At 53.5% G+C, this 14,177-nt stretch overlaps 3 protein-coding genes and 2 pseudogenes across 3 annotated transcripts, besides 5 other annotated features; all 5 read right to left on the reverse strand.

Annotated features, from left to right (window-relative positions):
• Positions 1–14,177: part of a sequence feature (areas not merged during assembly with more than two copies in the genome that could not be assigned to a particular haplotype) that runs on past the window's edge.
• Positions 289–337: a sequence feature (AT_rich).
• On the reverse strand, positions 443–3,205 carry Tc00.1047053508977.80 (trans-sialidase, putative; the record flags this gene model as incomplete). The annotated part of the gene is made up of 1 exon (XM_807220.1): positions 443–3,205. One exon carries the CDS (start codon positions 3,203–3,205, stop codon positions 443–445), a length of 2,763 nt encoding a protein of 920 aa, XP_812313.1.
• Positions 4,502–5,920, reverse strand: Tc00.1047053508977.99 (annotated as a pseudogene).
• Positions 5,264–5,323: a microsatellite.
• Tc00.1047053508977.111 lies at positions 6,162–6,617 on the reverse strand (annotated as a pseudogene).
• Positions 7,584–7,643: a sequence feature (AT_rich).
• On the reverse strand, positions 7,749–10,520 carry Tc00.1047053508977.120 (trans-sialidase, putative; the record flags this gene model as incomplete). The annotated part of the gene is made up of 1 exon (XM_807221.1): positions 7,749–10,520. One exon carries the CDS (start codon positions 10,518–10,520, stop codon positions 7,749–7,751), a length of 2,772 nt encoding a protein of 923 aa, XP_812314.1.
• Positions 11,812–13,218, reverse strand: Tc00.1047053508977.130 (mucin-associated surface protein (MASP), putative; the record flags this gene model as incomplete). Its single annotated transcript, XM_807222.1, has 1 exon — positions 11,812–13,218. The coding sequence occupies one exon, from the start codon at positions 13,216–13,218 to the stop codon at positions 11,812–11,814; it is 1,407 nt and encodes a 468-aa protein (XP_812315.1).
• Positions 12,571–12,630: a microsatellite.

The raw sequence follows: 14,177 nt of genomic DNA on the forward strand, positions 1-14,177 counted from the left end.
AAAACAAAACAAGAGGGAAAGAAATGTGTGCTCCGCCCCACAGGCCCTCGTCGCACGCCCACACGTCACGGCCCCTCCTCATGCGTGCAGCAGGCGAGGCGCACAGGGCCGTCGTCATGAGCGTGTCGGTGGGTGTGCGAGTGGAGCAGTTGGGCGGGAAACACACGGCACCCCTCACAGGAAGAGTGCAGCAAGAAACAATTGAAAAGAGGGAAGAGTAGAAAAGAAAAAAATGTCCATAGTGATTGCCCCAAAAGCAAAAAAGATGGGATGGGGGAGTGAAAAATGATTTAAAAAAACAAAAAAGATTTTTAAAAAAAGGAAAAATTATAAATTACGAACAGCAAAAGAAAAAGAAAATTATCTTAAGGAAAATATCATTTCTTGGAAGTAATTCCGTGCAGGGAGGGCGCGATTCTCCCACGCGGCCGCCAGTCACTCCTCACAGAGCCGCAAACCCCCACAGTCCCAACAGCAGAAGAAGCAGAAGTGGCAGCAGTCCGCTCCCGCACACACTGCAGGCATCGGTGTTATTCCCCTGCGACAAATTCCCGAGACTGCTGCTGAGGGCCGCAGCCTTTACTTCCCCGTTCTTTGCATGGATCTCCTCCTTCTCCTGCCCATTCGTTCCTTCCGCCGTCTCCCCATCCGCACCTGAGCTCGCGCTCGCCCCAGGATTCACTGCGGTTCCATCGTGCCCCATGGCTTCAGCGTTAGGGGCATATGCATCTGCTGTGGCGGGAGTACCCACAAGAGTTGGTGATGATCCATCTCCCTGCACCGTACTTCGGTCTCCTGTCTCCACCGCTGCATCACTGCCAGGCGAGGAAGCGCCACCCACATTTTTACTTCCATCGGAAGATTCTTCTGACACCAGCTGGGTTGCAGACCCCTCTCCTCCTGAGGAAGTCTTGGCATTGGACACTGTTGGTGCGGATACACCGTCCGCACGACTTCTCTCCAACAACTGTCTCTGTTCCTCCGGTCGTCCACCACCAGGAGAAGGCTGAATCACGTCTCCTTCAATAGACCTGTCCATCTGAACTGGAATATTGGCTTTATTCGGGTTGAAGGCGGCGATCTCAGTGTCATCCCACGGGCGGTTGTACAGCAGGACGTTCGTCACAGTCACAGACACGCCCTCTTTGTTCTCTGCGCTGCCTCCATCCCCTCCAATGTAGAAGTGGGAGATCTCTTTCGACTCACCATTTCCCAATGCACATTCTCCATTCCCCACTCGCTGAGCATCAACGTACACGGAGCCCTGGGTGCCGTTCTTCAACAAAATTACCACGTGTTGAGGTGTCCCTGTCTCCCACGTGCTGCTGAGCTTCGTCGTCGTTTTGTCACCGCACAGTACATGCCACTTCTTTCCGCTGTCGTACGACAACTCAATAAGTTTGGATTTTCCTTCCTTGCCCGCACGCACACCCATCAAAGGGACGCTGCCACTTTTCGGCATATTGTCGATGGACACCGTCGCCACAAGAGTGAAGTTGTAGTTCGCAAAGTGGTACAGCTGATTCTCCCCCTGCTTGCCAACAGGCCACTCCGCCCACACTCCACGCCCAGTGAACGTCACACCTTTTTCTACCTGCACCGCACCTTCTTTCGTTAGTGTGGCGTTCACGCCGAGGTACTCGTCCCTCCATGTGTTCTCAGAGAATTTGCCGGACAAAAAGCCAACCAACCCAGCCATGATCTTTACAGCGCCGCAGGCATTGTCAGTTGAGCGATCCTTCTGAGCAATTAATGAGGTGCACAGCTGAGAGACACTTTTGTCCACCTCCTTCCAGGTCGTCAGCACACCCTTCACACGCTGCAGCTGCTCAGCCAGAAGCACAGAGACCATACCGGATGATGGTTTCACATCCTTCTTCTTCTTCTCGTACAGTGCAATCAACTCATCCTCCTTCTCATCAGTGTTTTCACCACTGTTGTACAACAGGGAACTGGCGGCAGCATCATCATCGGATACCGGCCCAATATCAACAATGTGCGTATTGTCCGTCAGCCAAAGATGAAGTTTGCCCTTTTCGTTGCCGTCCTTCTCGGAATACACCGGCAGGGTAACGAGCATCACATTCCTCTTATCACCATCATTTCCAACAGTCGCTGTGATGAACCCGCTCCTAACGGCCTTCGCTTCTTCGCCCTTTTTGTTGCTCCACACGCGCGAGAGTGTCCCGAGTGCCTCCGTCCACGACTCCCCCTTGTCACCGGACTCGTACACCCTGCGGCGGCCACCATCACATGCAGCCATCATGATGAGTTTATCGTCCTCCCACTCCACGACGGAGGGATCACTGCAGCCACCGTCAGAAATCCCCTTCGGCAGCTTCCAATCCGTATTATCCTTCGAGTGTATGATCAGTGAGACAGTCTTCACATCCACTTCTGCGTCCCCCGCCGCCTTCTTCGTGCCTTCCACAGGAAATACAAGAGTCTCATCCTTCATCTTAACACCCGATCCACCGCTTCCAATCAGCCTTGTCCAGGAATCGAGCTGTTTCTCAAACAGTCCTTGCGGAGGACTTTCAGGATCTTTCCAGTCAATTTTTTTGTTATTTGCATCCCCACTATTGACGCTCCCTTTCACCAGCAAAAGTCCCAATTGAGCCGCGTCAGACGCACCAACCTGTCCAGGAGTGGCAACTTTATTGTAGGCTCCAGCAAGCATGTAAATATCACTTCCCTTCACAGCAGTTGTTGGTCGGCTCACATCTACTTTCTTCTTTTGGTCTTTGGAAGCACCTTCCTCCAGTACTTGTGTCTCATCTTTGGATTTTTTCAGTACTTCCTCCGGTGTCTTAGCAGTTTGTGTCGTGAGAGGTTGAGATGCAACGCCAGTAAAACTGACACCACCGTTCTTGCACTGCGCCTCGGCAACGGCAAATACGTCATTCCCCACTTTTAGAAGGCTGGGAGCACCCAACGACTCCACAGTTTCACCCTCACTATCAGTGATGCCCCTCCATTTAAACTTTGGTTCATCTGACTGCCCCGCAACTCCCGCAGCCCCTCCACTGCCGCAGCACATCATCACGAAAAGGAGGAGCAGCAATGCGGAAGTAAACACACGCCGGGACATGTTGGGCCTCGGCGGCTCACTCTCTCTTCCTTCCCTCCTCCTTCCGCTGGATCCGGTCACGCGGCGACGGTTGTGTGTGCGGGGTGCCTTCACTGCAGCAACACGTGAGTGCATACAAATATGTGTGTGTGGGCGGTGTGTGTGCTGTTGTTGGTCCTTTCAGTGCCCTCGAATTTCACAGTAGCGATTAGCGCTTGTTATTAACTTCTTTCCTTTGTGTGTGAGTAAAAGAGAGAAGTTAAGGAAAAAGGAGTAAAACAGCGAACACCGTCACCCATCCACAGTGAGTGGCATCATCATCATCATCCCCGCCGCAGTCACTCTCAACAACAACTCACGCACACAGACAAATGAAACGAGAAGGAAGAACAGTGCAGCGGGAACATCAAAAACCATCATCACCAGCAGCAGCAGGAGCCACGCCTGGCACGTCGCTATTCGTCACGCGTCAGCACACACTGAACAACGCCCTCACAAAAAGAAAAACCAGCAGGATAAAAAAAAAACAGCCGCCCTTCACAGCAGACACGCGCTGCCGCCAGTCGTTTTACTCTTGTCTCTTCCAACGCACCCACACATCGCACATCGCCCCGCACAGCCGGAGAATCCTCCGTCGGCGTACGAACAGCGGGAGGAACACGTCGGACGGTGCAGCTGCTGGGCTGAAGCCTATCCGCAATAATCCCAGACACCAAAACGCCACGCCGCCCATGGGCAGCAAGCCTAGGAAATCACGCTCGCAGCACGGCAACAAAACAATTCGCGGTCATCCCTCCTCGCAAGGGCAGCCGCAGCAACAATCGTGTACGTGCGTGCGTCCTCTGCGTTCACGCCGCCCCACAGCGTGCGCGACATAGCGTGTGCATCTGCTCGTGCGTTTGTCAGCGTGTATACTTGCAGAGCAGCTGTGCGGCACAAGAGAGTCCAACAAAGCAAAGATAGGGAGAAGCGGATAGCACACACGCAGATTACTCATATCATCACACACAAACACACACACGCAGCCCGCGGAATGGGTGCTCTCAACAACAAAACAATGAAAAACAAAACAAAAGGCCGAAGCGTGGGGCGACCAGCGCACACTCTCTCATTGCTCCCGTAAAGCAAAACACAAACACACACACACACAGGGAGAGAGAGAGAGAGAGGTCGCCCACTCAATGCAATGGAAACAAAACAGAAACAGTTGCGGTGCTCCGCCCATGCAGCCAGGCAGGACGGCAGCGGTGCGTGTGGTGCAAAAGAGAGCACCAACGGGCCTGCATGGGTGTGCATGCATATATACAATGGGCACATTATGTGTGTGCTTCGTGGGATGAGGTGAGGGCGAGAGTCCATGCAAGGGGACACACACAGAGAGTGAGTGAAAGACGAGTGTGTGTGCGGGCGGTGCACGGCTCTCTCTCACTCACTCTCACGCGGCCACCACCGCAGCAGCAGCCGCACACGCAACAACAAGAAGAAGAAGCACAAGAGGGGAGGTGGTGTGGGAGACCGCGGTGCTGCCGTCACTTTCTGCTGTGATCTCTGTATTGATTGTTTTATTGACGGCGTTCTCTGGTACTGTTGTGTACCTCTCATTATTATCTGCCTCAGTGTCCTTGCCTCCTGAGGCGGCTTCAAATTCTGCGGTCTTATCGTTGTGTGCCACGTCATCATTGACGTCGTCGTTATTAGCCCGTTCAACGTCACTCGCATCACCAGAGGCTTGAGTGCTTCTTGTGCCAGCGGTAGTCCTTTCAGCAATAGGAGCTGCAGGGCTGCTGTCGTCGCCGTCGTCATACGTCGTGGCAATTATACCTGCGTTGGGTATTTCCTCTGATTGCGATTCGGTGTTGCTGGCTGGCAGAGCAGCGGAGCCAATATCTCCCTGGGATCATGTTGTGTCACTGAGGCGGCACGTGGTTTGGGATTGTTAGCACCACTGTTCTCCACCGTGCTTCCGGCAACGCCGCTGCTGTCTGTGGAGGTAGATAATGGTGTTGTTTTCTCTCGAATCAAATGCGATACGCTCTCCGGTGACTGCAAGGAGGATGCTCCTTCCTCGTGCTTTGTTGAACCTTTCGTTTGTAGCATCTTCGTTTCGTGTGGGTGACCTCCGTCTTGTGGCTTTGAATGTTTTTCCGCTGTAATTTGTGGATTTGTTTTTTCTGACTGTAATGTGTTTGTTCCTGGTGGTGGTTGTCGTGGTGTTGGTGGTAGTGGTTCTGCTGGAGGAGGTGGTGGTGGTGGCAGTTGGAGATTTCTCGTGCCTTCCTCATCCTCCGGTTGGCCGACGGTTGGCTCTTGACTCCCAGTTTGTTTGGGACGATCGACATCTGAACTGACATTCTGTTCTCCTGTTATTTGTGAATCCTCGCTTCCTTCCAACGTATTCGTCACTTCCAGTGAACCTGCATGTTCCCGTCTTTCTTCTGGATTTTGTCCCGCCTGTGACATCTGGTCTGAAGAAGATAATCCCTTCAATGTGTCACCGCTGCCTTCGCCACTTTTGTCATCAACCTCACCATCAACAGCAGCAGCCACGGCAAACCGTTGACGCCTCCAACGGCTACGGCCATCCACAAAGGCACGCACACCGTCCATCCCCCGACGCACGCAATCATCAACGGTGAAAACATCCTTCCTGCCTTCTGTCCTCCTGCCGAACGCCTCCGCGCATTCCCTCCGCAGCTGAGCGTGCCACCGCAAAACAAAATACTCATCCGCACCGCCATCACCTCCGCCAGCAACATCGGCCGCCGGCACAGCCACCACACTAACACCGCGCCACAGCACGCAGAGGGCACACACCAGCAGCACACGGCCAGTCATCATCATCGCCATCATCACTCCCGTCACTTGCGTGCAGCCTTCAGCACAAACCAACTCCCCGTCAACGCAGAGTGAAAGAAAAAAAAAGAATAGACAAGTCACACAACCACGCACCGTCCTATCCAGCGACGAGAGTCACGCACCACAACAACAACAATTGGGTGGGCGCCGCTCAACAACAATCAAAACAAAAGAGGAGCGCTCCCCGCTCTTGCCCCGTTCCTCACGCTCCCAAGGTCACCATTACTGTTATTCCCTCTCCTCAGGCCCTCACAGGCGCGCCACGCTCGCCTCAACACGCGCCCCTCCACCACAGGCAGTCCGTCATGCGCCCCCGCTGCGCCGCAACGTACGCCACCTCCTCTCAGTCAAACAGCTCCGTGTCCTCCACAATCGCCGGCATGCCCCGGCCGCGCAACACACACAGCGCCACAATGTCGTGCCGCCTATCCTCCACAATCACGAGCGCAACACCCAACGCGTACTGGCGCACGTGCCCCATGCGCTGCAACCAAATGCCGATCAGGTTGGCCGTCATGCACTGCAGCTTGGTGTCCTTCTGCTTGTGGCACCAAAAAGACGTGTGGCCGGCGACACCGCAGTGCTGGAAGAAATGCGGAGCAGCAACCGTCCGAGTGTCCGTCTTACTGTACTCGCGGTTTAACGCTTCCAGCAAGAACGGGATCAGTGGCAGCTCATCCAGCGGGTTCGCCCTCTTATTCCTCCTTCGGCACCCCGTCCTCCTCCAGAGCAGCAGCTGCCACCGCCGTAGACCACGCTCCTGTTGCAATCACTCCCACAGAGAAACAGGGAAGAGTGTGTGGATGTGTGCCGACAACGCACAGCAACTGTCATTGCCAGAGGAGGCCATCGTGGCAACGTCCGTCATGCGCCAGGACACACCGTGCGACGCCCGCATCCGGCAGTGCAAAAACAGAGGGGTGAGAAGAAGGACCACAAGAGCAGGCAACACCTTCACGCATGGCGGGCATCGTGCAGCCACGTCAGCCAGCACCCAGCGGAATGCAAATGAGGCGTCCACACGCACCCATCCGATGTCACCGTGATTCCAAAAACAGTCACACACGCAGCGGCCTCTACATGTCAGCAAGAAACGCAAGCCAACGTATCTCCATCACCAAAGCACTCCTGCAGGGCGCTGTGTAAATAATTATGTGACTGTGCACGTGTGCTGTGGGAAGAGCTGAAAAGAAGAAGAGCAGAGGGAGGCAAATCAGCACAGCAATAGGAACAGCTGGATGGAAGCGATACATTTGGTACGTCCACGACCTCAACAATCACGCACGGTGGCGGCACGCAAAACAAAAGAAAAACACGGCGGCAGGGTGTGGCTGTGTGTGTGTGGCGCTGCGGGTGTCTGCCCGCCCTGGCAGCAAAAAAACAAAACAAGAGGGAAAGAAATGTGTGCTCCGCCCCACAGGCCCTCGTCGCACGCCCACACGTCACGGCCCCTCCTCATGCGTGCAGCAGGCGAGGCGCACAGGGCCGTCGTCATGAGCGTGTCGGTGGGTGTGCGAGTGGAGCAGTTGGGCGGGAATCACACGGCACCCCTCGCAGGAAGAGTGCAGCAAAAAACAATTAAAAGAGGGAAGAGTAGAAAAGAAAAAAATGTCCATAGTGATTGCCCCAAAAGCAAAAAAGATGGGATGGGGGAGTGAAAAATAAAAACAAAAAACAAAAAACAAAGATTTTTAAAAAAAGAAAAAATTATAAATTACGAACAGCAAAAGAAAAAGAAAATTATCTTAAAGAAAATATCATTTCTTGGAAGTAATTCCGTGCAGGGAGGGCGCGATTCTCCCACGCGGCAGCCAGTCACTCCTCACAGAGCCGCAAACCCCCACAGTCCCAACAGCAGAAGAAGCAGAAGTGGCAGCAGTCCGCTCCCGCACACACTGCAGGCATCGGTGTTATTCCCCTGCGACAAATTCCCGAGACTGCTGCTGAGGGCCGCAGCCTTTACGTCCCCGTTCTGTGCATGGATCTCCTCCTTCTCCTGCCCATCCGTTCCTTCCGCCGTCTCCCCATCCGCACCTGAGCTCGCGCTCGCCCCAGGATTCACTGCGGTTCCATCGTGCCCCATGGCTTCAGCGTTAGGGGCATATGCATCTGCTGTGGCGGGAGTACCCACAAGAGTTTCTGATGATCCATCTCCCTGCACCGTACTTCGGTCTCCTGTCTCCACCGCTGCCTCACTGCCAGGCGAGGAAGCGCCACCCACATTTTTACTTCCATCGGAAGATTCTTCTGACACCAACTGGGTTGCAGACCCCTCTCCTGAGGAAGTCCTGGCACTGGACACCGTTGATGCGGATACACCGTCCGCACGACTGCTCCCCAACGACTGTCTCTGTTCCTCCTTTCCTTGACCACCAGAAGTCACAATCGCGGTTCCCTGAGAAAGCGCATTCACCGGAGATGGAATATTGGCTTTATTCGGATTGAAGGCGGCGATCTCAGTGTCATCCAACGGGCGGTTGTACAGCAGGACGTTCGTCACAGTCACGGACACTTCTTCTTTGTTCTCTGCATTGACTCCATCCCCTCCAATGTAGAAGTGGGAGATCTCTTTCGACTCACCATTTCCCAATACACATTCTTCATTCCCACCCACTCGCTGACCATCGACGTACACGGAGCCCTGGGTGCCGTTCTGTAGCACAATGGCCACCTGGTACGTCTTATCTGTCCCCAAAGTGCTGCTGAGCTCCTCAGTTTTTCCGTCACCGCACAGTACATGCCACTTCTTTCCGCTGCCGTACGACAACTCCATAAGTTTTTTTTCTCCTTTACTGCCCGCACGCACACCCATCAATGGAATAGTACCCTCCTCCGGCATTTTGTGGATGGACACCGTCGCCACAAGAGTGAAGTTGTAGTTCGCAAAGTGGTACAGCTGATTCTCCCCCTGACTGCCAACAGGCCACTCCGCCCACACTCCACGCCCAGTGAACTTCACGCCATTTTCCGTGCTGGTCACTGTTGACGCTGCTGACCCAGCTTTATTATTTACCGTGGCGTTCACGCCGAGGTACTCGTCCCACCATATGTTCTCAGAGAAGTTGCCGGACAAAAAGCCAACCAGCCCAGCCGTGATCTTTACAGCGCTGCAGACATCGTCAGTTGAGAGATCCTTCTCAGCAATTAATGAGGTGCACAGCTGGGAGACACGTCCGTCCACCTCCTTCCAGGTCGTCAGCACACCCTTCACACGCTGCAGCTGCTCAGCCAAAAGCACAGAGACCATACCGGGTGATGGTTTCCCATCCTTCTTCTTCTCGTACAGTGCAATCAACTCATCCTCCTTCTTCTCATCAGTGTTTTCACCACTGTTGTACAACAGGGAACTGGCGGCAGCGTCATCATCACCGGATACCGGCCCAATATCAACAATGTGCGTATTGTCCGTCAGCCAAAGATGAAGTTTGCCCTTTTCTTTACCTCCTTTCTCAGCATACACCGGCAGGGTAACGAGCATCACATTCCTCTTATCACCATCATTTCCAAAAGTCGCTGTGATGAACCCGCTTCTAACAGCCTTCTCTTTTCCGCCCTTTTTGTTGTTTCCCCACACACGCGAGAGTGTCCCGAGTGCCTCCGTCCACGACTCCCCCTTGTCACCGGACTCGTACACCCTGCGGCGGCCACCATCACACGCAGTCATCATGATAAGTTTATCGTCCTCCCACTCCACGACGGAGGGATCGCTGCAGCCACCGTCAGACATCCCCTTCGGCAGCTTCCAATTCGTATTATCCGAAGAGTGTATGATCAGTGAGACAGTCTTCACATCCACTTCTGCGTCCTCCGCCGCCTTCTTCGTGCCTTCCACAGGAAATACAAGAGTCTCATCCTTCATCTTAACACCCGATCCACCGCTTCCAATCAGCTTTGTCCAGGAATCGGGCTGTGTGCCAAACAGTCCTTGCGGAGGACTTTCAGTAACTTCCCAGTCAATTTTTTTGTTATTTGCACCCCCACTATTGACGCTCCCTTTCACCAGCAAAAGTTCACAGCCACCTGCACCACTGTTCTGACAGTCTTTACTGCTGTACTTTCCAGCAAGCATGTAAATATCATTCCCCTTCAAAACTGTTGTTGGTCGGCTCACATCTACACCTTTCTTTTGGCCTTTGGAAGCACCTTCCTCCAGTACTTGTGTCGTCTTTAAGGCATCACTAAACAATCCCTCCGGTGTGTTTGCAGTTTGTGTCGTGAGAGGTTGAGATGCAACGCCATTAAAGACTTTTTCAGCCTTCTTGCACTGCGCCTCGGCAACGGCAAATACGTCACTCCCCACTTTTAGAAGGCTGGGAGCACCAAACGAGTCCACAGTTTCACCCTCACCCTCATTGATGTCCCTCCATTCAAACTTTGATTCAGATGACTGCCCCGCAACTCCCGCAACCCCTCCACTGCCGCAGCACATCAACACGAAAAGGAGGAGCAGCATCGCAGAGTAGAAGAGATGCCGGGACATGTTGGGCCTCTGCGGCTCACTCTCTCTTCCTTCCCTCCTCCTTCCGCTGGATCCGGTCGCGCGGCGACGGTTGTGTGTGCGGGGTGCCTTCACTGCAGCAACACGTGAGAGCATACAAATATGTGTGTGTGGGCGGTGTGTGTGCTGTTAGTCCTTTCAGTGCCCTCCAATTCCACAGTAGCGGTTAGTGCTTGTTATTAACTTCTTTCCTTCGTGTGTGAGTAAAAGAGAGAAGTTAAGGAAAAAGGAGTAAAACAGCGAACACCGTCACCCATCCACAGTGAGTGGCATCATCATCATCATCCCTGCCGCAGTCACTCTCAACAACAACTCACGCACGCAGACACATGAAACGAGAAGGAAGAACAATGCAGCGGGAACATCAAAAACCATCATCACCAGCAGCAGCAGGAGCCACGCCTGGCACGTCGTTATTCGTCACGCGTCAGCACACACTGAACAACGCCTTCACAAAAAGAAAAACCAGCAGGATAAAAAAACACAGCCGCCCTTCACAGCAGACACGCGCTGCCGCCAGTCGTTTTACTCTTGTCTCTTCCAACGCGCCCGCACATCGCCCCGCACAGCCGGAGAATCCTCCGTCGGTGTACGAACAGCGGGAGGAACACGTCAGACGGTGCAGTTGCTGGGCTGAAGCCTATCCGCAATAATCCCAGACACCAAAACGCCACGCCGCCCATGGGCAGCAAGCCAAGGAAATCACGCTCGCAGCACGGCAAAAAAACAATTCGCGATCATCCGTCATCCCTCCTCGCAAGGGCAGCCGCAGCAACAATCGTGTACGTGCGTGCGTCCTCTGCGTTCACGCCGCCCCACAGCGTGCGCGACATAGCGTGTGCATCTGCTAGTGCGTTTTTCAGCGTGTATACTTGCAGAGCAGCTGTGCGCCACAAGAGAGTCCAAAGAAAGCAAAGATAGGGAGAGGTGGATAGCACACACGCAGATTACTCATATCATCACGCACACACGCAGCCCGCGGAATGGGTGGGCTCAACAACAAAACAATGAAAAACAATGAAAAGCCGAAGCGTGGGACGACCAGCGCACACACTCTCATTGCTCCCGTAAAGCAAAACACAAACACACACACACACAGGGAGAGAGAGAGAGAGAGAGGTCGCCCACTCAATGCAATGGAAACAAAACAGAAACAGTTGCGGTGCTCCGCCCATGCAGCCAGGCAGGAAGGCAGCGGTGCGTGTCGTGCAAAAGAGAGCACCAACGGGCCTGCATGGGTGTGCATGCATATATACAATGGGCACATTATGTGTGTGCTTCGTGGGATGAGGTGAGGGCGAGAGTCCATGCAAGGGGACACACACAGAGAGTGGGTGAGAAGGACGAGTGTGTGTGCGGGCGGTGCACGGCTCTCTCTCACTCACTCTCACGCGGCCACCACCGCAGCAGCAGCCGCACACGCAACAACAAGAAGAAGAAGCACAAGAGGGGAGGTGGTGTGGGAGACAGCGGTGCTGCCGTCAATGTCGGCTGTGATCTCTGTATTGATTGTTTTATTGACGGCGTTCTCCGGTACTGTTGTGTACCTCTCATTATTATCTGCCTCAGTGTCCTTGCCTCCTGAGGCGGCTTCAAATTCTGCGGTCTTATCGTTGTGTGCCACGTCATCATTGACGTCGTCGTTATTAGCCCGTTCAACGTCACTCGCATCACCAGAGGCTTGAGTGCTTCTTGTGCCAGCGGTAGTCCTTTCAGCAATAGGAGCTGCAGGGCTGCTGTCGTCGCCGTCGTCATACGTCGTGGCAATTATACCTGCGTTGGGTATTTCCTCTGATTGCGATTCGGTGTTGCTGGCTGGCAGAGCAGCGGAGCCAATATCTCCCTTGGGATCATGTTGTGTCACTGAGGCGGCAGGAGGTTTGGGATTGTTAGCACCACTGTTCTCCACCGTGCTTCCGGCAACGCCGCTGCTGTCTGTGGAGGTAGATAATGGTGTTGTTTTCTCTCGAATCAAATGCGATACGCTCTCCGGTGACTGCAAGGAGGATGCTCCTTCCTCGTGCTTTGTTGAACCTTTCGTTTGTAGCATCTTCGTTTCGTGTGGGTGACCTCCGTCTTGTGGCTTTGAATGTTTTTCCGCTGTAATTTGTGGATTTGTTTTTTCTGACTGTAATGTGTTTGTTCCTGGTGGTGGTTGTCGTGGTATTGGTGGTAGTGGTTCTGCTGGAGGAGGTGGTGGTGGTGGCAGTTGGAGATTTCTCGTGTCTTCCTCATCCTCCGGTTGGCCGACTGTTGGCTCTTGACTCCCAGTTTGTTTGGGACGATCGCCATCTGAACTGACATTCTGTTCGCCTGTTATTTGTGAATCCTCGCTTCCTTCCAACGTATTCGTCACTTCCAGTGAACCTGCATGTTCCCGTCTTTCTTCTGGATTTTGTCCCGCCTGTGACATCTGGTCTGAAGAAGATAATCCCTTCAATGTGCCATCGCTGCCTTCGCCACTTTTGTCATCAACCTCACCATCAACAGCAGCAGCCACGGCAAACCGTTGACGCCTCCAACGGCTACGGCCATCCCCAAAGGCACGCACACCGTCCATCCCCCGACGCACGCAATCATCAACGGTGAAAACATCCTTCCTGCCTTCTGTCCTCCTGCCGAACGCCTTCGCGCACTCCCTCCGCAGCTGAGCGTGCCACCGCAAAACAAAATACTCATCCGCACCGCCATCACCTCCGCCAGCAACATCGACCGCCACCACACTAACACCGCACCACAGCACGCAGAGGGCACACACCAGCAGCACACGGCCAGTCATCATCATCGCCATCATCACTCCTGTCACTTGCGTGCAGCCTAAAGCACAGACTAACAACCCTTCAACGCAGAATGAAAGCAAAAAGGAGACAATTCACACAATAACGCGCAAAGTAAACAACGGCAGCAGCCCTGCGGCAGCACGCACACCGACCTGCAAATCAGAAGCAAAAAAGCAATACCAAAACAATTAAAAAAGGAGTTAAGTGTCCAACAGGAGTCTCCCTCCCTCCGTCCAGAAAAAAATACACCTCAGCAACAATTTCATTTCATACGCCATGCAGCACGGCATGTCTGTGTTTACGTATACATGCGTACAATGCCCTCACAAGAAAAAAAGTCTTACTGTTCCAACAGCCCACACAACAACCCTCACATTTTATGCGGCATCCGGCCTGTCTCTCCACTCCTCCTTTTGTGAAGTCCGTGAAACGCACAGCCGCAGGGCCGTCACCGAGTGTAGGCAACAGAAGCAAGCAAGAGGGAGACACTTCTCTCATGACGGTGTACAGCAGCCGACCATTAAGTAAAGAAAAAAAAGAGCGCGTATTATTCCAGTTAGGCAAAATCAAAAAAAGTAAAAACAAAACTTGCGGGGAACGCAGCTCATATTCTCCGTGAGAAGTCGAAAATCCTCACTCCGTGGCTGAGAAGACTGCCACAACCCCACACAGTCCCAGAAGCAGAAGCAGCAGTGGTGTGTCCAGCCACAAGAGGTGATAATTTCGCTGCCGTCCACCGTCGGCAAGGACATGTCACCTTCAAAAGAGGTTCCTCTGCTCTCTCTGATTTTCTCGTTGTTTAAAGGAGATGTGCTCTGTGTGGCGCTGCTGCACGCACTGCTTCTTTTCGGCTCCTTGGCGGTGGGGGCGGGTGCTCGAGGACCATGGATGCTGTCCCATCGCTGTGCGCATCGGTGGTATTGGGTGTCGTGAGGTCAGGATTCATATATTCCTCCATTCCTACGGAATCATT

Source organism: Trypanosoma cruzi, genomic scaffold, assembly GCF_000209065.1.
Source record: "Trypanosoma cruzi strain CL Brener 1047053517111 genomic scaffold, whole genome shotgun sequence".
NCBI lineage: Eukaryota > Euglenozoa > Kinetoplastea > Trypanosomatida > Trypanosomatidae > Trypanosoma > Trypanosoma cruzi.